At 48.4% G+C, this 27,942-nt stretch overlaps 1 protein-coding gene across 3 annotated transcripts in view; it reads right to left on the reverse strand.

Moving 5' to 3' along the window:
• FGD5 (FYVE, RhoGEF and PH domain containing 5) overlaps nucleotides 1–27,942 on the reverse strand; it is a 122,757-nt gene that overhangs the window by 57,360 nt on the left and 37,455 nt on the right. For all 3 annotated transcript variants that reach the window (XM_059161832.1, XM_059161831.1, XM_059161833.1), the window contains exon 3: nucleotides 14,321–14,453. In XM_059161832.1, the coding sequence (XP_059017815.1) occupies nucleotides 14,321–14,453 (133 nt within the window). The remainder of the gene's footprint in view (nucleotides 1–14,320; nucleotides 14,454–27,942) is intronic.

A 27,942-nucleotide genomic window follows, 5' to 3' on the forward strand; every position in this document is an offset into this window, starting at 1 on the left:
AAGGCTTTGTAAACAAAACCCTTGCAATGGAAAATAATATTCTGCCAGGACAAGTCTTAATAGATAGGAAACCCTGTGGTCAAGCTTCCATCAAGAGAATGACTTTGTAGAGAAAGGGCAGGGGTCAGGAGATCTCAAGCTTAGGTTCTTCCCCTATAAAATGAAGACAGGATGATCTCCTATCTCCCAGGGGCCTGTGACTCAATTCTCACTTGTCATCCAGCATGATGCTGAGAGCTCACGTTCTGATGTCAGAAGACCTGGGTTCAAATTCTGCACTCCACCCCTTCCTACACCTATGCCCTTGAATAGGTCATGTCTCTTCTCTGATCTCCACCTGTAACGCAGTGGTGGTAATAATAATAATAATAATAATATTAATAATACCTACTTAATAACAGAACAGCTAGCATTCACCAAACACTTAGTATGTGCTAAGAATGGCTCTAAGCTTTTTACGTGTATTCTCACTGAATCCTCCCAACAACCTATGAGTAAGGTACTACTCTTATTACCTCCATTTTGCAGTTGAGGAAACTGAGGCAGAGGTAAGTTCTAACCTTTGCCCAAAGTCGGTGCTAGTAAGTGGCAGAGCCAAAATTCAAAACCAGGCAGTCTGGCTTTAACAACTAAGCACTTAGCAGTGTGTCTGGCACACAGTAAGCACTTGGTGGTAAATGGCATCTCTGCTCATTACAGATGGCAGGGTTTCTCAAATTAGGAAACACCTATTCTTCACCTGTGCTGGAAAGGTGGTAGGAGTCTGGCACTCTAGCATGAGCCCAGGTTAGTTCTCTCAGTCGGTTCTCTCTGATCTCTGACCCTTGGAGCAGTGTCTACCATGCTACACAGGAAAGAGAACTATGCTGAAGTCAGGATACCTGGACCCACATCCCAGCCAGCCAGGCCACGAGTGGCTATGCAGTGAGAGCAAGTCCTCCACAGATACCTCTGTGTCCTCATCCTGAAGATGGGGTCAGCACTCCCACCCTGCCCGGACGAGATGAAGAGATGATGGCTGGAAATGCTCAGGCCCACCCCAACTTTCAGAGTTGTCACCATGACCATTGTTTCAATCCCAAAGCTGTCCGGGGCAGACTTCTGGTAGGGCTGGGGCACGGGCCACTCTGCACGTCCTTCCCAACCCCTCCTGCCAGACGGGCAGACTCTGGGTGGGACGCATGGGGCCGTGCTGCCTTAGTGACTGCTGATGATGGATGTGTCTTCACCAGCCGGACAAGAAGGGGGCCTAGCAGGCCATGTGCCTGAGGCTCTCCTCAGAAGCTGCTACTGGGCGTTGCCCAACTGGGCCATTTAATATAGATGTTTGTTTAACCAGGAAATGAACTCCGAGGTTGACGGCAGTGTCCAGGGACAGACTTCTGGGAACAGGGTTCCTCCCAGGAGTGTGGGGGCTGGGGGCGCCAGGGCCTGTGCTATCGCGTTTCTCAGGCTGACGCTGTGGGTGTTCTATCAGGCCACTGCCCGCCCCTCTGCCCAAGGCCGAGGCCGCTTATCTTCCCAGTTCCCCAGGGCCGCCCAGTCCTGCACTTCCTCCCCAGGCCCCAGGCAAACCAGCCTGGCTCTTCTGGGACCAGGTTGGGAGGGCTAGTCCTCCTTTAGGGACCTTCTTGGTAGCAGTCCAAGAAACAGCTAGGAGTCTTAGTCCTCTTTCTCCATGCCTCAGTTTCTCCAGCTATTACTTGTGGCTGCTTAGCTTCCTTCTAGAAGAGCAGTGTTCCAACCATGGCCTGAGAAGCTCTGGGGTTCTGTTTCCCTTTTCTGATTACTTATCGGTGAAGTTGGTCCAAACAACAATTCCAACAGACTGAGCACAGAGGCAGCCGGGAGAATCCAGTTATCTTCTAGGAAGCTAGGCATGAATATTTGCAAAAATGAAAAACCAATGTTATGCTCCTCACTAAGATTTTTTGAAAAATTATTCTTCATAAATATGCCATTTATGTTAACATGTGATAGACCTATTACTGTTATTCTTAAATGAATGAAAAGATGTTCAAAATTTTTCTCATGTGGCAAATACCGATAAAACTCATAGAAACAAAAACTCTTTGGGGTCCTCGGTCATTTTTAAGAGAGAGAGGTGTGAGACCATAAGGTTTTGACAACTATTGTTTTAGAGGCTGTTGCAAAGGTCATACAGGATTCTAAGTAGAAAATCTCTTCTCAGTGAAGAGCCACAGAGGAGGGAGGCATCGTTATCACTGTGCAACAATCATAGTAATAATTATTATTGTTGTGAAAAGCAGGCTAACAAACCCCTGGCTTTATGGCCTGGCCCTCAGGATGGTCCCAAGTAGGCCCAGAAGCCACATGGGCCTTCTCCACAATGTCCTGCTTTGCCGAAGAGGAAGAAACCATCCTCAAAGCTCCTGGTTTCTCACCACCTTCCCAGCTTATAGGCCTACTGAGTTCACATCTGCTTTGCCTTTAAATAGCCACCTTTTTCTCCATGCTTGTCTCTGCCAGCCCCTGGCCAAGCCCCATGTCCTGGGTCTTGGCGCTTGGCTCACTTCTCCCTATCTGTGGTTGCCGGGGCACTCTCCACACCAGGACCCTCTGCCTCTCAGCTCCTTGACACCTTCTTCTCTGAAGACTCTGGCCACATGTACATCTGCTCCACCTAGCCTGGACCTTATCCGTACCCAGAACTGCCCTACCTCGGAAGTGATGGGCTTTCTGGTCCTCATCTTGGACCAGAGCTCCTAGCATCCCTCCACCCTCAACTCGACTTGTCTCTTAGCCCTTGGGGAGCTTTCACTTACTCCAATCCATCCTAGGTCATGGTGGCCACCTTCTGTTGTCACTTACAACTCTGAGTGGCTCCTGTGGTTCCCTAGCACTTGCAGAAAGAACTCATCAACCAGAATGATGCTGAGAGACTATGCTCTGGTGTCAGAAGACCTGGGTTCAAATCCCAGGCTCCACCCCTTCCTACACCTATGTCCTTATACAAGTGATTTCTCTTCTCTGAGCCTCACCTGTAACACAGCAGTAACTACTACTACTACTACTACTACAAGAAAAGTTAGCATTCATTGAATACTTAGTATGTGCGAAGAATGGCTCTAGCTTTTTACATGTGTTCTCCCTGAATCCTCACAATAGCCTATGAGCAAGGTAATATTCTTACTACTTCCATTTTGTAGATAAGGAAACTGAGGCACAGGTTAAGTCCTATCCTTTGCCTGTGACTCAGCCTAGAGACCCTTTCCAGATACCTCTCCTGCATTCCTCCATGCACCACGGAACTCAATTTTACACCTTGTTTTTCTCTACTTCTGGGCCTTTTCAGTTCCTGAAGGTCCCTGCGCCCAAACTTCCTTATAATCTCCATAGGAGTCTCTCCATCACACACTAAACCTGGGGGGGGGGGAGCAGGCAGAGCACCAAGGCAGGCATCTTGCTGCTCCAGACTTGCCAGCCACCTCAGCCACACAGCCCAATGAAAGAAAAATCCACCCAGAAGTGAGGAGGGGCTGCCTTCTAAGGCTGTTTCAAGCCCTGGGGAAATCTGCAAGGGTCCCAGTGAGGGGGCTTGCTGGAGTGTTCTGAGGTCATATCTGGAGAAGGGAGAGTGCTCAAGACCCACAGGTGGCACCAGACTCTTGGTGCCAGACTCTTGGACAGCACTCTCTCTGAAGTTCCTCTAGGCACTACCATCACAGACATTGTCTTTCCCCTGGGAATTCAGGTTGGGGTTTCCAGCACAGCCTTTAGTGGCCACTGGGAAATTCAAAGAGAGGAGCTCAGGGAGACCTGGCTCATTTTTATCCTAGCTGTCATCTGTGCTTCCACAGGAGGCAGAGAAGGGAAAAAGATGGTGAAAGAGAGCAACACTAGCCAGGAGGAGGGCGGGGAGAAGGTGGGACCATACAGAAGTCCCCTGGTGCCCCCAAGACCCAGTGGCTGCCTCCAGTTCATGCTGACACCTGTCTCATTCTAACTCCTGAAGCCAGGCTGCTGTGAGTCTGGCTTGTCTGGCTTTGGCCTGGATGCTTTAAAGAACTTTTAGTTTTGGAAGGAATCTTTGGTTCTGGAGGCAGTTTGTAATACATTCACAGAAGCAGCATGTTATCTGGGAAGGCCCAGAATGAGAGATCAGGAAACCTGATTTTTACTGTGGACTTCACCTTGAACCTGCTGATGACCCACAGCAGGGACGACTTCTCAATGAGCTTTAGTTTTCCTTCTGTAAGACCAAGCAATCTCCTGCCTAACTGGGATGCTGTATCCCTGAATAGCAACTCTCAATATCCCTCTCCCCCGGTCCCTGGCAACCATCATTCTACTCTCCGCTTCAACTGTTTTAGGTTCCTCATGAAAATGGAATCATGCAGCATTTGTCCTCTGTGACCGGCTTACTTCACTTAGCACAATGTCCTCCAGGTTCATCCATGCTGTATCATGTGACGGGATTTCCTTTTTTTTTAAGGCCGAATAATATTCCATTGTATGAACAGACCACACTTTGTTTACCCATTCGTCCATCCATGGACATTAAGAGGGTAGATTTCATGTGAAGTGTTCTTACCACAACACAACACAACAAAACAAAACAAAACAAAGTGATATCAAAATGCCCTGTCAGCTCTCTTAGCTTCTCAAATCCTAAGAGAGTAGTTGTAACGTGATTGGCAAGTTCTCACTGTTTGACAAGGCCAGTACATGGCTCATAAGATGTTTGGCCTTCCTGTCCTCACCATTTTCCTTCAGGCTGAGAAAGGATCAGCCTTGACCTCAAGAACTCAATTAATGGCTAGATTCCACACTGTTTGTGCCTTCTATGTACCCTCCTTGTCCTTTCCATCTAACTACATCCTACTCTCCTTTGTGGAACACTAACGCCTCACCTCCTCCTGGAAGCCTCCCTGATTGCCCTGACTCTTAAGACTTCAGCCCATTGCCCTGTTCAGAGCTTAGCTCACACAGCAGAGGATGCTGGGTCTGTTGCGCAACTGTTCTACCTTACAGGCAACTGCTGTTTTTAACTCATGAGATATGACATTCAGAGGAGAGGATAAAACATAAATGTAAGGTTTAGAGACTACGCGTCAACAGCTTTTTCACTCCATGGTTAGGCACCCCATTGGCTTCTTTCCTGACATGTCAGAGGGCTGAGGGCCCTGTGGGGGCTCCATACAGACTGTCAGCTGATGTACACAAGCTGGAGCTCAAACTTCAGAGAGCAGACACATGCTGCTGGGGATCCTGATGCGTTGAGTCTGGGGGTCACCTGGGGTACTGCAGGTCTCCATGGCCAACTCAAGGCAGCAGGGCTATAGACTAGGTATATAGAGTAGCTGCCATGAAGCCAGGATCGAGAAAGGAAGGGTGAGTGTAATGGTGGCCCCAATACCACGCTGGGGCCATGGGCACATCTAGACATAGCGGAGAAGATTATCAGCCACAGAACAAGCTCTCTGAGGGTCAGGGCATCCTAACTGTCTCCACACCCACCCTGTTGGCTCCAGACAGCCCCCAAGCCCTCCAGGACTCTGAACAAGGGGTGTGGGACAACCCGGTGTCCTGGCCGCCTCCAGACCTGAGCCCCTGGTCTCTGAGAGTCTGTATCCCACACCCTCCTCAGCTCACACTGCCTTGAGAGGTTCCTTGTTTACTCTGCCGAACCGTCACACCCTCTGCATCATTACTGGAGAGCTGGTGAGAAGCCAGGCTGGCTCCCAGCTCTGCCCCTCACTGTGCAAAGTAAATTATACACGACCAAACAAGGATTTTCATTTTATTAAACTGTCATGCATCTAAGTTCATTTCCCTTACTTGACTACAAGAACTGAGTCTAATAAATTCCCTTATTTATTAGTTTTTTCAAGAATATTTACTGAGTACTATTTTGTGTGCCAGGCAGTAAGGACAACAAATGTAAAAAGAAGTATGGCACTGGGGGTGCCTGGGTGGCTCAGCTGGTGAAGGATCTGCCTTTGGCTCAGGTCATGATCTTGGTCGGGGTCCTGGGATCAAGTCCTGAATTGAGCTCCTGCTAAATGGGGAGTCTGCTTTTCCCTCTCCCTCTGCCCTTACCCCCACCATTTGTGAGTGTAAGCCTGTGCGCGTGTGCTCTCTCGCTCTCTCTCTCTCTCAAGTAAATAAATAAAATCTTTAAAAAAAAAAAAAAAAGGAAAAAAGAAACATGGTCCTGCCCTCTTGGAGCTATTCTTACAGGGAAAGGCAAATGGCATGCAAGTAAGCAGAAAAAGAAAGACATAATCACAGCTTGAGATAAGTATGAGGAAGGAAGTAGACAGGAATGCTGCAAGCCAGCACTGCAGAATGAGCAGGGGAGACCTCTTTGAGGAGGTGACATTTAATGTGAAACCCTTGCCAGCTGTACAAAGGGTGAGATGAGTGCTTCAGGGGGAGGTTACTGCAAGTGCAAAGACCCTGAGGTGGGTTTGAAGAGTGGACAGAACTTGTTTTTGAATCCATCATGATGCCTGGCCAAGGCCTTGGAGATTGTTGAATTTCATTTGATCTGTCATTAACACATGACAATAGAAGACGACATGCCAGGGATTTCAAATCTTTAGAATCTGGTGCCAACACCCAGACAGGCAGACACAAGAGAAGCAGGCCGAGGGGGTGGGAAGATGCTGAGATGGGTCTGGGACGCACTGAGTCAGAGGTACAGCAGACCCTCCTTACCTTTCAGGGAGTATGTCTAAAGACTCCCAGTGTATATCTGAAACCACGGATCGTGCCAAACCCCACATGACCCGATATATTGTGGGTCTTTCCAGACCATTATAATAAAGCAAATATTGCAGTAAAGCAATTCAAGTAAATTTTCTGCATAAAATTTATGCATAAAAATTATGTTTACACCATACTATATTAAGTATGAATAGCATTACTCTAAAAAACAATGTATGTGCCATAATGAAAAATACTTTACTACAAAATGCTGAGTTGTAATCATTGATCACAGATCACCTCAACAAATATAATAATGATGAAAAGTTTGAAACATTGTGAGAATTACCAAAATGAGACACAGAGACATGAAGTGAGTAAATACTGCTGGAAAAATGGTGCCAACAGACTTGCTTGCCACAAACCTTCAATCTGTGAAGAATGCAGTATCTGTGATGTACAACACAGTGGAGTGCAATAAAACACAATATGCCTAGAGATAGTATGTTTTCTCCTACACATATGTCTATGATAAAGTTCAGTTTATAAAGTAGGCACAGGGGACACCTGAGTGGCTCAGTGGGTTAAGTGTCGGCCTTCAGCTCAGGTCATGATACCCGGGTCCTGGGATCGAGTCCCGCATTGGGCTTCCAGCTCAGCAGGGAGTCTGCTTCTCCCTCTGCCTCTCCCCCTGGTCATGCATGGGCACCTACTCAATAAATAAATAAATAAATAAAATCTTTTTAAAAAATTAAGTAGGCACAGTAAGAGACAAATAGTAGTAATAAAATAGGACAATTATAATAATAGATTATAATAAAAGTTATGTGAAAGTGGTCTCTCTAAAAATAAGTTATACAGTACCTTACTGTACTCTACACCCCCTGGTTCTTGTGATGATATAAGATGATAAAATGCCCGCATGATGATATAAAGTGATACAAATGATGTGGGCGCTGTGACATGGTGTTAGGTGACCACAGGCCTTCTGAATATATGTCAAAAGGAGCATCACTTGCTTCTAAATCAAGGTCATCATGGGTAACTGAAACTACAGAAAGTGAAACTGCGAATAAGGGGGGATGACAGTATCTGTGGGGCTTCCAAGAAGGGACCACAAGGTTAGCTGGAGGCTGGAGTGTGGGGTGCAGAGAGGGGTCAGACCAGGAGGTCAGCTCCAGGAATACGACCTGAGTAGGGCTGGCTGCTGGTCTGGAATAGGCTGCCTGAGCAGAACACAGGATGACAGATGGGTGGGGATGGGAGAGCTCAGGCTTGGGAATTAAGTGCCTGGTGGGGAGGCACAGAGTTGGACAGTCAGAGAGGTGGGAAGAGAACCAGGACAGAAGGCAGCCAGTGAAAACCAGGGGAAGAGGGAGCTCCCAGGGCGAGAAACCACCAGAGCTGAGGGTCAGGGTCTCGGTGGACAGTATGGAGATCCTGGCTCATGGAGGTCAGGGAAGACTGTACAGGGTGGATAACAGCAGTAAGGAAGGTGGGAAAGTGGGGAAGACTTGGATATGTCCGTGGGCTGAGGGAAGTCCTAAAAAACCTCTGCAGCCCATCTCCCTCTCCTCTACTGACCTGGTCTAGCTCTCAAGGACCATTCCCGCCTTCCTGAGTCTGTGCTGCTATCCCCTGCCCAGGATGCTCTGTCTCTAGACCCTGCCAGTTCTTGCTGGCTCACACTATTCAGGTCCCTGCTGAAAGGTTTCCTCCCCCATCATAAGAGCCTTCTTTAAGAAACTGGAACCCTTCCCCACTGCTGGTCAGAATGTAAAAGGGCGCAGCCACTGTGGAAAATGGTATGGTAGTTCCTCAAAAAATTAAAAATGGAATTATATGATTTAGCAACTCCACTTCTGGGGAAACAAAAGAACTGGAAGCAATGTCCTGAAGAGACTTCTGTGTACCATATTCATGGCAGTATTACTCACAATAGCCAAAAAGTAGAAGCAACCCAAGCCCCCATCTACAGATGAATGACAAACAAAATGCGATATGTACATACAAGTAGAATATTCTTCAGCCTTAAAAAGGAAGAAAACTCTGACACAGGCTACAGAATGGATGTGCCTCAAGGACATTATGCTCAGTGAAATAAACTAGTCACAGAAGGACAAATTCCATGTGACCTCATCTCACTTCCATGATGTCCCCAGAGCAGTCAAAACCAAAGAAGCAGAGAATAGCACAGTGGCTGCCTGGGGCTGGGGAAGGGGGTGGGCAAATAGTGCTTCATGGGGACAAAGTTTCAGTTTGGGGAGATGAAGAGTCTCAGGGATGGATGGTGGAGGTTGTTGTACAACAGGGTGACTGTACTTAATGCCACTGAACTGCACACTTAAAAATAGTTAAGATGGTGGATTTTTATGTTACATATATTTTAACACATTTTTTTAATTGGAAAAAAAGCCTTCTCTAGCCTCTCTGCCTAAATTTCCCCCCTTGCCCCACCCCTAGTGCCCTGCTCCCACCACCAAGGTCTGTTCTATGTTTGATGTTATACCACTTTCACTGCCTAAACCTGCCCTAGGAGCCTTCTAACTGATGGTTCATCTCCTTCCCTAGAGTAGAAACTCCACCAGGGCAGGGAGGCACCTGCTCTATCTATGGCTGCTGTGTCTTAAGCCTTTGGAAGGGTGCCTGGCACATAGTAGGTACTCAGTTGAGTACTTGTAAATAAATTTCTGCTGAAAAGGAAGGACGGGGAGAAACTGGGTGAGGATAGAGAGAGAAGATGCTGACGGGAGGGAGTTCATGTTCACCAGGGGACCAGGCTGTTTTCTGGGAAGGAGAACAGGCTGCAGCCTGAGGAAGCTTCTGCGGGTGTAAAAGGGCCTCCCAGGGGCTAGGAGTGAGCACATGCCTCAGAGCCAATGTTCAGGGCTGCACTATGGGTTGGGAAGACTGGCATGGAGAAAGCACTTGTAGGAATTTTAGCCAGGTGGGGGACTGGCCAAGTAGAAAAAACTGGGGTTCAAGCAGATGGTTAGAGTGAGGTGGCAGGTACAAGGCCAGGGGCATGAGGCCAGCAATAAGGCCCAGACCAGGCTGCCTGGACCACGGGTGCAGCCAGAGAAAAGACGACTGGGTGGGGCCAGGGAGGGCATCACGTCAAGACAGGCCTGTTCCAGAGGATGAGCAAACTTCTGCCCAGGCTCGAGGGTGGACCTGTCAGGGAAACGTGGTGACACCAGGATTCAGACAAAGAGAGGAGGAGGTGGAGGGAGAAGGTGGCTTGGAGAGGCCACCAACTCCTGGATTGGTCTCCAGAGAGCTGGTATTTAGCTTGAAAGGTCTCAGTTAGTCTGAAAGCTGGACTTGCTCTCAGGCAAGAGTGACATGCCAGGCAGCCTTTGTCTCCTTTCACAGCTGGATCTATTTCTTTAAAAAAGATTTTATTTATTTATTTGACAGATAGAGATCACAAGTAGGCAGAGAGGCAGGCAGAGAGAGAGGAAGGGAAGCAGGCTCCCTGCTGAGCAGAGAGAGAGAGCGTGATGCGGGGCTCAATCCCAGGATCCTGGGATAGTGACCTGAGCCGAAGGCAAAGGATTTATCACTTAGCCACCCAGGTGCCCCACAGCTGGATCTATTTTTATGTCCTTCTTTCTTTTTCTTTTTTTTGCCCCCTCTTTCCTTCAACCCACACCCCTGAATATCTCTGAGTGGAAGAGAGGGAGAAGTCAGACAGGCAGGCGGGTGGACAGCTGGGCTCAGCTTCCTGTCCTCTTCCAAGTCTCTCTCCTTTCAATGTGGCCACCTCAAAAGATCTGGAAGAGTGGAGCCCACCACCTTACAGTTGTTTTTACGTCCAATTCTAGAAGGGTGGGGCTCACCCCAAACATACCTCCTGAGGCCCCAGGAAAGCAATTCCACTATCAGTCACACTTTCCCTAGGTCTGCTCCTTAGAGGTGGCTGGAGATGGGAAAGCCGGATCCTCCTGCCCCCTCAATGTGGCGGAGAAACAGAGGGGAGAGGTCTTTGCCTTTTGGGGAAGGAGAAGTTTCAGAGATGGTGGAAGATGAAAGAATGAGGAGTAAATGCTACCAGACCACCAAAACTTCTACAGCAAGAAAGAGCCAGGAAAGATAGCTCCCTCCAGAAATTTCCCTTCACAGCTGCACATGTCCAACAGTTGGCAAACCCTCCCACACTGATGGCTGCTGGGGGGCGGGGTGCACAGTCATGACCTCTTGGGGGGGGGTCACTGTGGTGGCAGGTACACAGACTGAAAATGCACCTCTCTGACCCACCAATCCCCTTCTGAGATCTAGTGCATAAGGAGGTGTGGGAACAAGTGCACTGCAATACTGTTGGGAGCATAAAAATTAGAAACACTGTAAAGGTCCTTCAGCAGGGGGAGAGCAAAACAAAGGACAGCATACCCATAAATGGGAATACCATTCAGCAGTAAGAAAAAAATTTAGGATGCTAGGTACCAATGTGCAAAAGTCTCTATAAGATACCAATGAGTGAACGCAACCAAGTTATGCCAGGTTTCTTACAGTTTGATATGATTTAATATATGAAAACAGCAACTCCACAAGCAATATCACCTATTTACCAATTATAATGAATGATACACATAGGTGAATACAGGGAAAAGGTTCTGGAAAGATACACACCAAACTGTACACCACAGCTACCTCCACAGGGACTCAGGAACTAGGAATGAATACCCCAGGGCATCTGACCTACTTGTAATGACTTCATACTTTATGAGGAGAATCCAGTAGAGCATACCTCATGCAATGAAAACCTGATTTTAAAGGCGTTTGCCACTGTGGTGCATTATGAAAGCCTCGAGGGCAGAAGGGGAACGATGCTCAGCACAGTTGGTAGATGAGAAGGCTGGGCTCCTGAGGGTGAACCGACCTGCTGTCGAGACGCATGCTTCTCTCTCTGCGCTCTCGGAATGACAGGATGAGGGTGGGCCCTGCCTTTGGCTGGCCATTGGTTCTACATGGCTCTGGCTCCAGGACACAGGAAAGGTCCCTGTCCCAGGCAGGAGCTGCTTCAGTTCTGCCACCCTGCCATTGTCACTGAGCTCAAATGGACCTTGTGTAGGTTGCTTCCCTGTTCTACCCATGGTCCCACCCACTCTGACCTCCATTGGTTCTACATGGCTCTGGCTCCAGGACACAGGAAAGGTCCCTGTCCCAGGCAGAAGCTGCTTCAGTTCTGCCACCCTGCCATTGTCACTGAGCTCAAATGGACCTTGCATAGGTTGCTTCCCTGTCCTACCCATGGTCCCACCCACTCTGACCTCCATGTGTTCTTTTACTGCGCGCCAGACACTTGTCTCCTCAAATTTACTCTCAAGACTACTGTGAAGTAGGCACCATTATTGTTTTTACAGTTTTACAGAAGTGGACATAGAGGAACAGAATGGTTAAGAAATTGCCCATTTGCTAGTGACTCAGCTAGCAAGTGTCAAAGTTGAGTATGAACCCCTCGTTCCCTATGCTACCCCACCTCTTGCAAGCTCCTGGGGTGCCCATGCAGTGGTCTGGAGGCCACAAGGCTGGGGATCTGACCCAGATGACCACCGATGTCCAGGGCCCTGGGACTTCATGTCTTTATAGTGGTCCTGAGCAAAGAGGACCCTCCCTTCTCTGTCTCTCCCTCTGCTTCTCAGATAGTTTTTACGCCCCTACTACGTGGCTAGCACTTTTACATTTATGCTCTCCTTCAACCCTCCCATAGCCCAGTTACTATTAATGTTCTCATTTTACAGATGGGGAAGCTGAGGTCCTGCAATGGGGAATGACTGGCCTGCAGTAACACAGCTGGAAGAGGAGACACAGTGGTCCCAAAGGAAAGTTTGACAGAGAACCCGGTGCTATGGTGGGAAACCATCACTAGGTGGGGGACCCTGAGGTACAGAAAGTTGCACAGGGGATGCCCCACTGCTCTGTCAGCACTTCAACTCTTCTTGGCCTTGTACCCAGATCCAACCCCCAGCTTCAGAGTGGGGACCAAATCCCACATAACAACTATCTGCTCCCATGCTCCACGACCATGGAATATGCCCAGAAAAGCCACAACCATTTCTAACTCTAACTGGCACCACTAACTCAAAGCTCCTTTCCCTACCCTCAAGGAGGCAACAGTTCTTTCTGGGAAGAGGGGAAGAAGTGGAAGGTAAGAGAAGGCTTCCAGGGCTATAGGGGGAAAACAAACAAACACAGGGCTTGGAGCCAGCCAGACCTCATTTTGAGTCCAACCCCTTCAATCCCTAGCAGACTGGCCTTGAGCAAGTCACTTAATTTCTGTGTCCTCCACTACACCACAGGGGTGGTGGTACTGACCTTGTACTTGTTGGAAGGAGTAAAGGGGCATGGATTGTGGAAGACAACACACTTTATTCCGAGAGGGAGAGGAAGGGTCAGGAGCCACCAGGGGAAGGATTGAAGAGGAGCCAGGTGGGAAAAGGGCCCCCCTCCCCCACATTCCCACAGCCCTGGGGAGGCAAACTTATGAAGACCCCGAGCAGAGAGATAAATGAACTGAAATCAAGGATATGAAAACAAAATGAAAGACATGACCATCTATATAAAGCTTGGTAAGGGCCAGGCATTTCTGCTGAATGCTTCCATAGGAATAGCCGTTAATCAACAGGATAGGCACACCCCTGCCGTGGAAGGACAGGATGACAAAGAGTGGGAGACAGACACCAGATGAGGTGCCTGAAGGAGGCTAGTCGGAAGGAGGTGATGCTCCTTGGCCTCCACAGCTACTCCTCTGTAGACAAGCCCAGGAGATGGGGTGGGAGAAATGTCAAGCTAATCTCAACCTTCCTAGCCTGTCTTCCTGCAATGGGGGTGTCCCTCTTGGCCTAAATTCGTGGCCCCTAGCCCCTCATGATGTTTTCTGGTTGATGTGAAATAAACAGCCGAGTGATTCTGGATGAGTTCTTCACTTCTCTGTTTTGAGACATACTTGAGCTCCAAGAAGCAGTGTGTGGAAGGACTACAATCAGCCAGCGAGTGGAGGTGAACACAGGCTCCCCTGCACCTGAGCGAGCACATGTGATCACCACCACGTCCCGATGCCCACTGAGAGGTCTGGGCCACCACTTGGTCCCTACATCAGACAGGGACCCACTGTCTGCCTCCAAACAAGTGACAGTTGTCCTCTCAGGCATACCCCATCTAAGCACTGCTGCAGGGTATGGGAAACCAACTCTCATTCCAAAACTGTCTTCAGTTAATGAAGCTCGCATACTTCCCTTAACTTATCCTCATGATTCCCACTTTACAGATAAGGAGACTGAGGCCCACAGGCCTAAGGTCTTTAGAATCCAGGTCTGTCTCGATTCAAATCACACAGCTCTACTTCACTTCAGCCACAAGGGCTCTGGGAAGACCCAAACTGCCTCAGACCCAAGAAGTCAGCAGGAGCAGTCACCCCCGCATCATCAATGCAGGACCCTGTGTCTCCTCATGTGTCTAAACGCTGCAGTCCCAACTGTGCAGTGACTCAGCCTCTGTATCCAACTTGGGGCCAGCTACTTGCAAACAGTTCCCTCCTCACTAAGAAGGGGTCCAGTACAGTGGATCCTTCACCGCCTTTTCTCGGCCTTTACATCTCTGACTTCCCACAACTCACTGACCCCTTGCCCAGGGTGGGGCATCCTACCTTGTGAGTGAGGCTGGGGTCTCTTGGAGCACTGTCCTCCTCCTCCGAGCTTCCCTGCTCTTCATCTGATGACAGGTCCTCTTTGGGGGCAGCCGCCGAGATGGGACAGACCTTATAGGGTTCTGTGTAGGCGCTGGGGTCAGAGCAGAGGAAAGAGAGGGTTAGAGCTCCCTGTCCAGCAAAGGCAAAGTGAATACACCAGGAGCCCTATTAATGTCATAAGCCATTAACGAGCATTCTGTGTGCAAAGCTCCATGCCTGCCCTAAATGGGGACCTAGAACTAGATAAGACACAAGCCCAAAAGTCCCTGTGTGCTCCCACTCCAGCCATCTTGGCCTCCCGGTAGTTCCCTGAACATGCCATGCTCTTTGCTGCCTATGTGCCCTTATACATGCTAAGACAGACTTGTCTCCCTGTTAGATATGAATCAGGCTGTGATGCTGGAGGGTACAAATAATTACTGTGAGGACAAGAGATATTCAGTCTGATTGGTCCGACAGTCTGGACTGGCAGGCAGCAGGATCTGTTCCCAAGGTGGCCATGTTCCTCTGGGCCTGAATGAGGGATGCAGTGATGCAGGACGGTTCAGGATGTGCATTCTGGACCTTGGTCCCTGCCTTGTCATCAGCTAGATCATGGACAAGACACCACTCGGAGTATCAGTTCCACCTAGGTGGATAATGATTTCTATTTTATTTTCTTGCTGGTGCTGTGATGATCAATGCTTACACAGGTGAGATAACAAACTCATATGACTATGACTATGACATAGGCATTGCCTGTATTTATTTTTTTTTATTTATTTATTTATTCATTCATTCATTCAATCAATAAATGTTTATTGATTGCCTGCTTTATGCCAGGCACAGAGTTAGGCAGAGGGTAACACAGTGGCAAATAAAGCAGACATGGTCCTTGTTTCAAAAAAGGAACCACGAATATATGACCGTAAATAATGATAAGTGAGGGAGAAGAAAAAAGTGCTTTCATAGGGAATAAAAAGGGGGAACTGTTTGAACAGGTCAGGGAAGGCTGCTCTGAGGCTGTGAGCATGAGCAGGAACTCTGTGATAGCATGAGCAAACTTCCAGGAGAAGCAGCATAAAACACACCAACCTGGAGCAGAAGAATCCTCCTTTTCTCTGAATTCACAACTATCCCCACAGAAGAGGCTCTAACCCCATTACAATCACCTCCTTGCTCTGCTCCCTGCTCTGGGCCTCTCTCTCCACCAAGCAGAGTGGTTGTCTACAACAGGGATCAGGCCATTTCCCCCTCCTATTTGGAAACCTGCAGTAGCTCTCTCCTGCCATGCATGGGCAATGTGGTTCCAGACAACTTCTCACAAAATTTGGTCTTATTAAAGTCTTCCTATTTTAAAGATCTATCTATTTATTTGAGAGAGAGAGCAAGCAGGAGCAGGAAGAGCAGAGGGAGGGGGAGAATCTCAAGCAGACTCCATGCTAAGCATGGAGCCTGATGTGGGGCTCAATCTCAGGACCCCGAGATCATGACCTGAGCTGAAACCAGGAGTCAGATATTCAACCAACTGTGCCACCCAGACACTCCTGGTCTTATTAAATTCTAATCAAATACTTATTCCTGCCCTCTGGGAATGCCACAATGTGGCACTAGAATAATGGGTGGATGAATGGATGGATGGATGGACAGATGGATGGACAGACTGAAGGAAAGGAGGGAGCATTCACTTGCTGAAATGGCTGGGCCAATGCCAGCCCAGGCCTCATGTAGGCAAGGACACTGTTCTTTTTTTTTTTTAAGGACACTGTTCTTACCTTTGGCCCTGGGCTAGGCAGGGAGAAGCATGGCCAGGGTAGGAGACATCAGGACCAGAAAAACTGAGCCTTAGCCTAACCTTGGAGCTCTTTTTCAACTACTGCAGCAGCCAGAACCAAGGATACCTATCTCCAGAATACCCGGAACCCAAGAAGCAAGGAGCTGAGTCAAGAGCAGGACAGGCATCCCCTGGTCCACACTGGGGCCATGAGGTCAGGCAGATCAGGGACAAGGTGGCCTATTTTTGCCTGGGCTTCTGTGGACAAAATGTGTGTGTGTTAGCAACTATAGTTCTGCTTTTGTGTGCAGATATACAAACTAAATGCTGACCTGGGGTGAGCCATAATTCACTCTACCATCTAACCGGCTACCCTTCTGACCAGACCTCTTTCTTCTTTTTCAGAACTGACTTTGTTGTCCTTTTCTTTGCAAACAGTAGATTTTGCAGTAAGCCCCATACCATTGTGTAAAAAGGCATGTAAGCACCTCCCCTCCTAGGACCACCCTATATCTCCTTCTGCCCCTTCACTACACCCCCCGGGGCCACTGGAGATCAGAGGAACACCACACTTGCTTTAGAGAGCTCAGAACCTCCTTCAGGAAAGTGACTGATTGCATGGACCAGTCTTCGGGAGGAGCCGTAGTTCCCTTCCCTGTAGAGCTTCCTCCATCAGTTTGCACTGTGTGTGTCCTCAGATAGTGAGTGGAGCCCTTCTCTCCTGCAAGAGGGATGGCCACATTAGGCCCCAGCAGGAGCTCATTATGCTCTGTGGAGGATAGCCAGTAGTAGTGAGGGATGGAGCAGTTAACTGTGCCCTTGGATGGTTCTCCCTCTATATCAAGGGAAAGAAGATAGATGCCAGGCCTTTCTAAAATGCCCTGTGAAGGAGCATAGGATTCCCAGCCAAGCATCCCACAAGTGAAGGTATCAGCATCATCCCAGACAGCAAGCTGGAAATCTCAGCATTATCACCTCTCCCAATGTGTGGAGCTGGGTCTCAGGTTGCCAGGCAAAAGGTGGTTTTGTTTTTATTGTCTGTGCTATTATTTTATTTTCTGTTAGAGATGTAGTAATGTGCAATCTCAGCCACTACTCGAACACAATACCTCTTCCCAATTTACCTTGAAGTCTTCTCTGACTCCACTGGTATCTCTGTCATAGCTCTGCGGCCCAAGCCATCTCTTGCCTGGACATCTGTGACCATTGCTTTCCTGGTCTCTCCCATTCCCCCCTGGCTGGCCTCCAATCTTTTCCCACCCAGCAGCCAGAGAGAACCTCCTCAAACCCAACCTGATTGGGTCACCCTCTCGCTTGAATTGTTCAGGGATATTCTGGTGCCATTGGGATTCAGCCCCAACACCTCAGGCTGCCATAGGCTCTGCTCAACTTGGGATGTAAAACAGTGGGTGTCCTTGGACTTGATGCTGCCATGAAGTCTCTCCAGCATTGGACACTACCTCAGGCCAAGCAGAGGATTGGATTCCACAAAACAGAGCCATGGGTGACACTGGGGAGAGAGTCATGGAAGCCAAACCCTTAGAGAGGGGGAAGGGCTGGCTCAAGGTCATGTGGCAAATCTAGGCCAACACACATTGCCTCCGAGGATGCCTCTTCCTATGCTTGATCCCATTTTGGATATGTGAAAACAGAGGCCAACTGTGCCACCCGGACATTCCTTGGTCTCTAAGACCAATGTGTGGAACTGTGTCTCAGTTTGCCAGGCAAAAGGTGGCTTGGTTTTTATTGTCTATGCTATTATTTTATTTTCTTTTTGAGAGGTGGTAATGTGCAGAGATTAGAGCTCACACTCTCGAGTCAGACTGCCTACATTCAAATTCTGTCTCAGCCCAGTACTGGCCATGTTTAACTTCACCAAGCCTCAGGGGTGCCTAATTTACTGAGGTGTTGGGAGGATTCAATGAGTTACATAATGTGAAACACTTAGAGCCATGCCTAACGCATAACTCACTAACTGGGAGCTCTCAGCTTAGCTCTAGCTGCATATAGCTGTTCTACTATTTACTTACTATTGTCTTTAAGTCAACCCATTTTTAACATGTGCTAACACTATAACCTCATCCCAAGTGATAACACCCATGAAGTCACAGTGTGTGACTTCACATAATTATTAATCTATAACAGTTTGACTAACATTATGTTAGAGACCCACAGACCTCACAGACACAAACACAGTTAACTCTGAACCACTGACCATCCATCCTCAACCAAGCTCAGCCATAGACAGGAACTGGCTCATGATCTTTCATTCTACTTCTCCCTGACTTCAGTTTTCAAGAAAGATGTAGAATAGAAGTCAGAAGACAAAGGTTTGGGTGTTATGATTATATTTTGATGCATTTATTTCAGTGTCCTATTTAGGGATTGTGAACACAACAAATGGAGAAAAACTGCCATTAAAAATATGCTTTCACAGTATAAAAGAGCAAGTATAATCCAACGCCTTTGCAGATTCAATGGAAGTTGTAGCGACAGACCTGATTTTGTATAGAAGTCATTCATTTAATAAGCAAAGAAAATATTCTAAGACCACAAGTGTCAACATAGCTGCTCCTACCAAGCCTTCATATTTGCTACCAGGCTGATCTTCAAAGACAGGGAAGAAAACAACTCTGAGAAATGTTTTTGACAACTTCATGCTCCAACAGGCTCTAGTAGAACTTGTGTCCTGTGTAACCACTTCTTCCCTTGGGGAGTCAGACCCAGAACCATGACATATCCCATCCATCTCACCAGTCTGTCAACATGAATCTCCCAGATGGGTCCTTTGCAAAGGCTTCGGTGCTCTGTATTTTTAGCCATGGTTCCTGTCTGTTTTGTTTCTCAGTCATTCAAAAAAAAAAAAAAATGCCTACTAGGAATCCTTTGTGTTTTAGATTCTGCACTACAGATGCTGGTAGGCCATGGCCTACAAATTACGGATAATGCCCATTGGAATCACAACTCAGATGCTGTCTCCAGATAGCCTATTTGATCATAACAATATATTACATATGAAAAAGCCTTCTAACCCACCCACTTACCCATCTACATATTCTTTCATCCACCCACCCATTCATCTCTCCAACCACCTATCTACTCAGTCATCCATCCACCTGCCCACCCTCCCACCTTTCTATCCGTCACGTACTTATTCAACAAACAGGGATTAGCATGTACTTCAAGGAGCACAAAAATGGAGAAGTTAAAGATGACTAAAGTACTCTCTCTGATTCGTAGAAAGTACAGTGTAGTAGGGTAGTCATCTTGTCTCCAAGAAAGTACCGTGCAAAGTACTGGTTAAGAGGGTGGGCTCAGAAGTCAGGCTGAATTGGTTTGAATCCCAACTCTATCCCTTCAAGCAAGTTACTTAACCTTCCCATGTCTTCATTTTTTTGTGTGTTTGTTTTTAAATCTGTAAATCAAGGGCAATGACACATGCCAGGAAAAATCAGCAAAAGGCTTAGGCAGTTAGGACTGTAAGTTTAGAGACCAAGTGGCCTGGAAATCTGGCATCAGGTCAGAGGAGATTCACTGTGTGACTTTAGGCAAGTCACCCAATTTCTCTGTTTCCCATCTGTAAAGTGGGGATGACTATGTAGAGTCACTGAGGGATTAAATGAGAACATAATGGGGAAAGTGGTCACTGGCTGGCACGCAGTAGGTCCTTTCTGGCCAGCCCACAAAAGGGCCAAGTTCTAAACCCCTAGACTAGTCTCCACAGAGCTGTATCCTCCCTCTGAGTTGATCTGTGTTTTAAAAGGAACATAAATTAGAGCTGCCCAGAGCTCATTACCTTAAATGACCCTCCAAATGAGCACAGTCCTCTCCAGCAGCCTAGAGTCGTAAAAGGACATGTGCATCCACGTGGGGGGACGAATAGTTTGTAACCTGGCCCAGGGCTGTCCAGCTCTGCCCATTAAATCCCGTCCTAGTGACACTCACTGGGAGCCATAACCCTAAGCACAGCCAAAATGGCTTAACAACTCCTAAAAAAGGAACGTTTGCCTCACCGAGAATCTGTCGGCGGGCACTCTGGCCCCAGACTCCATCCTTGCTGGTACAATGATATTGTGAGAAGGAGGCCAGACTGCAGATATAACATCCTTTGGCTCCTCTGACATAGGCTGAGACTTTTCTGAAGTTTGCCAGCTCAGCGAGGAGGGGCAGGGGGCTTCAGGACTGCTCTCTGGGAGCTGGAAAGTTGGAGATGGAGACAAGATGACTACCCTAATTAGCAGAACAGCTGGAAGAGCTTAGAAGTGGACAGAGGGAAGGGCTGGCTGCACAAGCAGGGATTTCCAAACCCTCAGACATTCAGTCCTGCCCCCTGCCTACGTCCCCCCACTCCCTCACCCCCAGGCACCTTCCCAGTTCACTTGATCCCTCCAGACCTTCCCCAGGTTGCACCTTCTGCTCTGAGACTTCCTTGTCACTCAGAATTGACTCCTCCCATGTTCCCCTTGCTCAAAGGGACATTAAGACTTTCACAGATACAGCCATCATCTGCACTGTAACTGGGAACCTTCCATCTAATACAGTGGAAATTGCTTAAGATGCGGGTCAGAGACCCGGCAGTCCCGGATTCACCACTAACCCAATGCACTATGCGGACTACAGGACTGTCAAGGTGGGCCTCAGTTTCCACACCTGTAAAATGCAGGTGGAGAACAAGACCCCCAGGTATGTGAAACCATGTCCTGAAACCAGATAGCATGCTTCCCGCAGCCTAAAAGCAGCTGCCTGTCTGTCTCCACACCACTGGAGTGAATCTCTGCTTTGTTCCCTCTTGGAGGGAATGCATCCTGCACCCAGGGTCAGCCAAGGGATAGCGCTTGTAATGGTTCCCAGAAACATGATTGAAGGAGAGGCTTTTTTAAAAATTTAATTTCCATTTTTTGCTAAGTAAAAACAGAAGTACGTCCTTCCTCTCCATCCTATGACATCTCCACCCCTCTTCTTGAAATACAGCATCAGTGGTTTTGTAAGAATTTGTTTTCTTGTAACAATAGCTCTATTGAGATATAATTCACATATTCTAAAATTTTGTCCTTTTAAAATGTACAATTCAGTGCTTTTTAGTGTATCCACAGAATTGTGCAACCATCATCACTACTTAATTTTAGAACATTTTCATCGACCCCCAAAGAAACCCCATACCATTCAGGAGTCAATCACTAGGACTGGTCCCCAGCTCTAGGCAACCACTAATTAACTATGTGTCTCTATGGATTTGCCTTATTCGGGACATTCATAGAAATGGAATCCTACAATCCTTTTGTGTGTGGCTGCTTTAACTTTGCACAGTGTTTTCAAGGTTTATCCATGGTATAGCATGTATCAGCTCCTCATTCTATTTTATGGCTGAGTAATTTTGCCCTATAGGTCTATACCGCACTTTGTTTTTCCATTCATCTGTGGATAGACATTTCGAAGGCTTCCACTTTTTGGCTGTTTGAAGAGTATTTCTATGAACACTCATGTGAAAGTTTTTTTTATGTGGACACATGTTTTCATTTCTCTTGAGTCTATATATAGGGGTTGAGGTCATATGGTAACTCTATGTTTAAGATCTTGAGGAACTGCCAGACTGTTTCTTGGCCGAGCCATTTGATAATCCCACTGGCAATGTTGAGGGTTTCAATTTTTCACTATCCTCATCAATACCTGTTATTGTCTATCGTTTTAATTTAAGCCTTCCCAGTGGATTTGAAGTGGTTTTATAGGGATTTTCAAGGAATTCTGTTCTCCTTGATTCCAGTTCAGCCTCCTTTTGCTCCAAACAAACATCTTTCTCTTCTAGCCAACGGGAAACACAACTGTAACTATGAAGGCTTTCTTTTCAGTGAATTCAAAAAGTTCAGAGGTCCGGGGCAGGGGGGAAATACTTCCAATACTTTTGGAAGATCTTCAGAAGTCTCATAAAATGATAGACTAATATAAAGAGGTAACATACTAAAAAAAAATCATCAGTCAGAGCCCCAAACTCACGAGAGGGATCATCTCTCAGGTTCCGGCTTTGGGAAGCAGTCACTACCCTCCTCCAACTTGGGGAGGTGCAAACAGCACAGGAAGAGTCCTGCATTTCTGGCCCTTCACAGCAGCCCCACTGCTGGCACAGGGGCCTGGCTCTGCCACTGACCCCTTAGCATTGCAGCCATCTCTGGCACCCCAGCAAAGGATAATGTTAAAGGACACATTTCACCTCTTGAGGGAAGGTGGCAGTTCTGCCACTTGTCAGCCCAATGACCCTAGGCCAGTTGCTTAACTTTCCCAGCTTTCTCCTGTGTAAAAGGGAGATGGTAATAGTACTTACCCTCCCAGGGTCTAGAAGATGATGTCTGTGAGTGAGGCGGGTAAATTGCTCAGCACAGTGCCCAACAGTTTTATCTGCTACAATCATCTGAACTAAACGCCAGGCTGAATTCATCAGGAGGAGTCCCTCAAGGTCATACAGATCCAGGTTCTAGTCCTACCTCTGTGACCAGCTTGCTGTGTGACACTGGGTGGGCCCTTTCCTCTTCCTGGACATCAGCTTCCTCATCCCCATATTTCCTCAAAATAAGGGAGTTAGAGGACCTTGGAAGGCCGTTCCCACGGTGATGCTCTGTGCCTTTATGTCCACAGGGGTCCGCCACAAAGCTGAGGAAGTTTGTCCTGGTGATTCCTGCACACGTCTGCCTTCCTCAGCCCTTATATGCAGCTAAACCGCTGACCCACTGGCCCATGGACACCTCTGTGCCCTCCCATCTCTGAGCCTCTTCCTGCCCACCCCCTCCTCCACTTGCCTCTGACCCCCTCCCCCGCAAAGTCTACACACACACTAGTTCTTTCAGGAAGACTTCTCTTTCTCTCCTGCTGGAAGGGGCTCCCATCACAGCTCACATTTTGTGCCTATAGTTATTTATGTGCCTGTATTAGCTCCCCTATCAGCCACAGTTCTTTCAGGGAGGGGAATCACCTGCTTGTGATGCAGTCTGCATCTTCCATGAATAGCACATAGTAAGTGCACAACAAACATGTGTTGAACCACTTGTCCTACCCCAGCTAATTTACCTGACTTGCCGTCAGCCTGTCGGTGACAGCCTCCCTGTTCTTCCCTATCCGGCAGGTGCACCACACCTTTGGTGGAAGTGGTACCAGCAGGTGTTGCCAGCACTGAGGATGCTGTGGCTAGCCAAGTCTTAACAGATATACGGGCTTTCTTTTACTACTCAGGCCATCATTTCATATACTTCAAAAATGGCTGTGGGTAGGGGTTGGGAGAAGCACTCTGTGGGGTGGCTATCATTCAGCCAAAGGTTCAGTGGGTGCTGAAATACTGGTGGCTGGGATTGCTTCAGTTTCCTCATCTGTAAGATGGGCTCCATAGCTGTCGGTCCAAAGCACCCAGTCCAGAGCAGGAGGAAACTTGGACATGTTGTTCTCCTACCATCTCTGCTCTGGGATTCAGAGTAAGGGAGACCACAGGAGAGGCGGAAGGGAGGGGAACCACTGCTGCCACCTCAGGCAGCTGGAGAGGATGCGGTGGCTGGAGATTCATGGAGAACACTATAATTCTATAACCACAGACCACATCTGAAGCTGCCAAGAGCTAGGAGAGGGGTCACTTGTGGTTTCTTTGTGTGGTGATTTGAAAAACAATCCTCTCTTCCCACCCCTCCCTTCCACAAGGACGGAGCTAGCCAATAATACTGGGGCAGCTGCGATGGTAGCGGAAAGAGCCAGTGATTTGGTGCTCACTATGTGCCGGGGACTGCAAATTCTTCCCCACCACTGTATCCTGTAAGTTATTACCATGCCATTTTACAGATGGAGAAGCAAGCACAGACAGAATTGCAAAGCTGGGATCTGAACACAGGGAATCTGGTTCAGAGCCTGTCCTTCGAACTACTCACCTATCCCACATCTACACTGCAGTAGCGGCAGCTAAGTGTTACTGAGCAGTGTGCCCGGCACACCTCATGCATTACCCTGCGGATCCTGTCAACCACTTAGCTCAGCAGGCACTGTTACCATCCTCATCTGAAGAAACTGAGGCTCTGTGAGGGTGACTTCCCCAAGGTCCACTCTGTTCTTCTTCCACCAACCCAGACAGAGCCACCAGTGAGCCCCAGCTGGACCCACTCATTAGACATGTTAATTCTTCTGGTTCACTGTTGCCTTCTTTGTGCTGGGGAGACAGGCATGAGAATGTCTGAGAAGGGCCAGGACGCACAGGAGTATCCGCAGTGCAATAATACAAGGAGGACAGAGGGCGAGGGCCTTTCTGACACACATAAACACAGAGTCACATGTAGCCAGAGTGGGACATCTGGATGGGGGACACAGAAGGAATCAATCACACAAATCCAGACAGAAACAAACACACTAAGGCTTAGACCCAGCAGGGAAGAGGACACAGGCAAGGAAAACACCCCAGGACCCAGACACACACACACACACACACACACACACACACACACACACGAGTCTTGTCATGTCTTGTCACATGACTCATCTTTTAGCCTTGCTGAACTATATCTGCCTCTTTTGCCCCAAATAGGGAAGAAGCAGAGAAATGCCACTTTTAGCCAAAGGCCTTTAAGATCCTATAAATCTGCCTTGCTTCTCTAGGCCAGGGACCGCCTTTTAAGAACAGATGCCTGGGAAATGTCTGCTGACCTGACTCCCTCGTGGTCAGGCCTAGGGTCAGTGGCTGATGGGTTCTCCTCTCTAGACCCAGGTCCAACCTCAACTCCTATTCCAGGAAGCCTTCCCTGGCCACTGAGACAGGTCTACTGGGAAGCTAATGAGGCTTACGCTTCAGGCTCCGTACCTGCATGGGTCCCTTTCAAGGCTCTGTAGATTATTAAATATTCTTTACTGTACATTCTTTTTCTTAAAGAGAACCCACAGAGTGCATAAACTTCACAGCCTGCCCCTGCCTGGTCATACCTGCTTACAGAAGAAGCCCTGCTCCCCTTGACATGGCCCTGTACCCACAGATAGCCCTCATCTGGCTATGTGTCCCAGGGGTCATGAGGAGCCAGCGAAAGATTTTAGCCGGGGGTGGGGGGTGGAGGGGGTGGAGGACCTGCCTAGTTTTGCTCCCTGGAGAGTTCGCCCTGGCCATGTGTGAACAGCAGTGGGAGACATGCAGGAGGGGAGGCTGAGAGACCAGAGACGGCTAGCCAGAGGCCTGGGTGGGGGGTGGTGAGGCTTGGGCTCAGGCAAGCCTGTGGGACACAATGTACTGGTTTCCTCATTTCACTGATGAGAAGACTGAGGCCCCAAGGTACCAGGAGATTGGCTCAGGGAGACACAGTTAGCAAGTGGCAGTTCCAAGATCAAATTCAGGTCTTCTATCCCTAAATATAATCCTTGTTTCTTAAAGTGTGAAATCAGGTATGTGAAAGCCACACAGTGCCTGCCACCTACACGGATTCAATGGATGTTAGTTCCCTTTCCAATTCTTATTCAGGCTTAAAAAAATAGCCTGTACTCCTAATATAATCAATACAAGGAATATTTTTACAAAATTTCAGTTTATACACACTTCTTCAGCAACACTTCTGTGGCATAAGTGAAGCCAATCTGTACTCCCTTGGTTATAGGGCCGAAGGGGGCTGGCCTGTTCTTTCACCATCCTGCTTCTCACAGCTGGGCTGTGAGCTTGCTATACACATGTTATGACTGCAGCAAGTGCCCATATAACAGGTGGGGAAATTGAGGTCCAGGGCGGGAAGGACTAAAGGCAGATCTCCTGTTACCCAGCTTAATGCTCTTTCCACTGCTCCTAGCAGCCTCCCCCAGGAGGAAGGGGTCAACAGCCTGGGCATTTTGGAGGCAGGCAGGGCGTGGCAGTTTTGGAGGGAAGAGGCCAGGGGAGGGGCGGGGCTGCCTGGGAAATGGGACCTTTCCCTTCAAAAACAACAAGAAGTCCCGTCCTTGGGGTGGGAAGAGGGGCACCCGCCCTCAGCCCTCCCACCAGCGCCCAGACACATCTTCTGGGCTCCCAGAGGCTGGCTGCCCCTCCTCCACCCACCTCTCAGGCCTTGTCCTGCATTTCCTGTAAATACCGACACTTCCTCCCCTGGGAGGGCCTGGCAGTGATGGAGCCACACCCGGCTGGCTTGCCACACAATGGCTGGGCCACTCCACACCCCAGGCCATCCCTGGGACTCAGAGAAATGCCACCCTTTGCTAGAGCTGGCTAATCCAATGCTGCCATGACAAAGGTGGGCAAAGTAAGATTTGGGCAGGGGGAGAAGTTTGGCCTGGGCTGCACAGCCAGTCTGCAGCAAAATGCACGGTCACGTCTCACTCATCTCTCTACTCCAACACCATCTACACTTGCCTACCACAGGTTGAGTCCTGGCAGTGAAAATGCTGGTTAGGAGCAGACTCTGGAGCCAGCCCTATCTGGGTTTCCAAAACCTGTTCTCTGCTACTTACCAGCTATGTGACCTTGGGCAAGTTTTCTGTGCCTCACTGTCCTCATGTATAAAATGGGGAAAACAATAATACCAATCTCAGTTATTTTGTGAGGATTTAGTGAGTTCACATATGTAGAAAGCACCTAGGTCAGTGCCTGGAACAAAGCTCTATGTTATCATTGCAGCCTTTAAGGCCACAGTCCACCAGGGATGCATGTGGGGGTTGGATTTCCAAACTCAAAACAGTCCAGGGCTAGAAGGGTTGTTTGGGGCATCAGGAGACCTCTGTTTTGCCAGTGATTCACCCTGTGAACTTTAGCAAAACCACTTCCTTTCTCTGTGCCTTGGTGTCTTCAGCTATTAAACAGTGATCAAAATCCCTGCTCTGGACCTCATGGGTTGCTGGGGCATCAAACGAGACAACAGGCAGAAAAGCAAATCGATGTGTTAGGTGTTTAAGGTCGAAGCTGGCATTTCCAAACAAATCATCAAAAAACCTAGTCTTCAACAATAAACTCATAAAGTCTTTCTTGGTACAGTATCAGGGCACTGAGGGCCCCCTGTGCCCTGGTCCCTGAGCAAGCATCTACCTATAATCTCTCATTTACTCCTGGAGACTAGTCCATGAGCCAGGTGGTAGCAGCCCATGTCATGGCTTACGAAACAGGCTGTGAGGTGCTGGCATCAGGACTGGAACAGATTTCTCTGACTCCAAAGAGACTATGTATGCTGCCTTTAGGAGAGTGGTTCCTTCAATATAAGGCTCCAAGAGTGGGCCATGTAGGACTTCCTTACCTCTGCACTAAGATCTGCACTGAACTCTATCGCCTATATACACCCCTGCATACTCCACCTCAGGGGATTCTCCCCACAAAACCGTAATGGCAGGTACCAGCACCTTAAACAAAGAGGAGGAAGTGAGGCCTAGGTGAAGCAGCCTGCCCAGGGTCCCACATTAGGAGGGTAGAAATGGAAGGCCAGGACCTAGGTATCCGGTTCCATGCCTAGAACTCTCCCTTGTAGGACGACACTTCTTTGTTCCCTGCATGGACCTCAGAGGATGCTGAATGGTGGTTCCTGATTCCAGACCAGCGTGGGGGCATGTCAGGACCCAGGGTGCCGTGTGAGCACTTTTTGGGGCCAATGGCTGGGTGTCTGGAAGTATTTAGGAGTTGTGAGGCAAAGCCTGCTTTCTTTTTCTTTCTTTCTTTCTTTTGGCCAGTAACTGCTTTGAAATATGGGTTCTGAGGGCTGGGCTGTAGTGCCAGCTGGCACAGCCTTCTTTCCACACGCCCAGGACAGAGACTACAACAACGGAAGGCTGGAAAACTGCACATCGTGTAGGCTATTCTGTGAACATTTCCAATTCCATTTCTGAAAGAAAGGCTGGAAAAGAGGCAATGAACTGG

Source organism: Mustela lutreola, chromosome 2 (assembly GCF_030435805.1).
Source record: "Mustela lutreola isolate mMusLut2 chromosome 2, mMusLut2.pri, whole genome shotgun sequence".
Classification (NCBI taxonomy): domain Eukaryota; kingdom Metazoa; phylum Chordata; class Mammalia; order Carnivora; family Mustelidae; genus Mustela; species Mustela lutreola.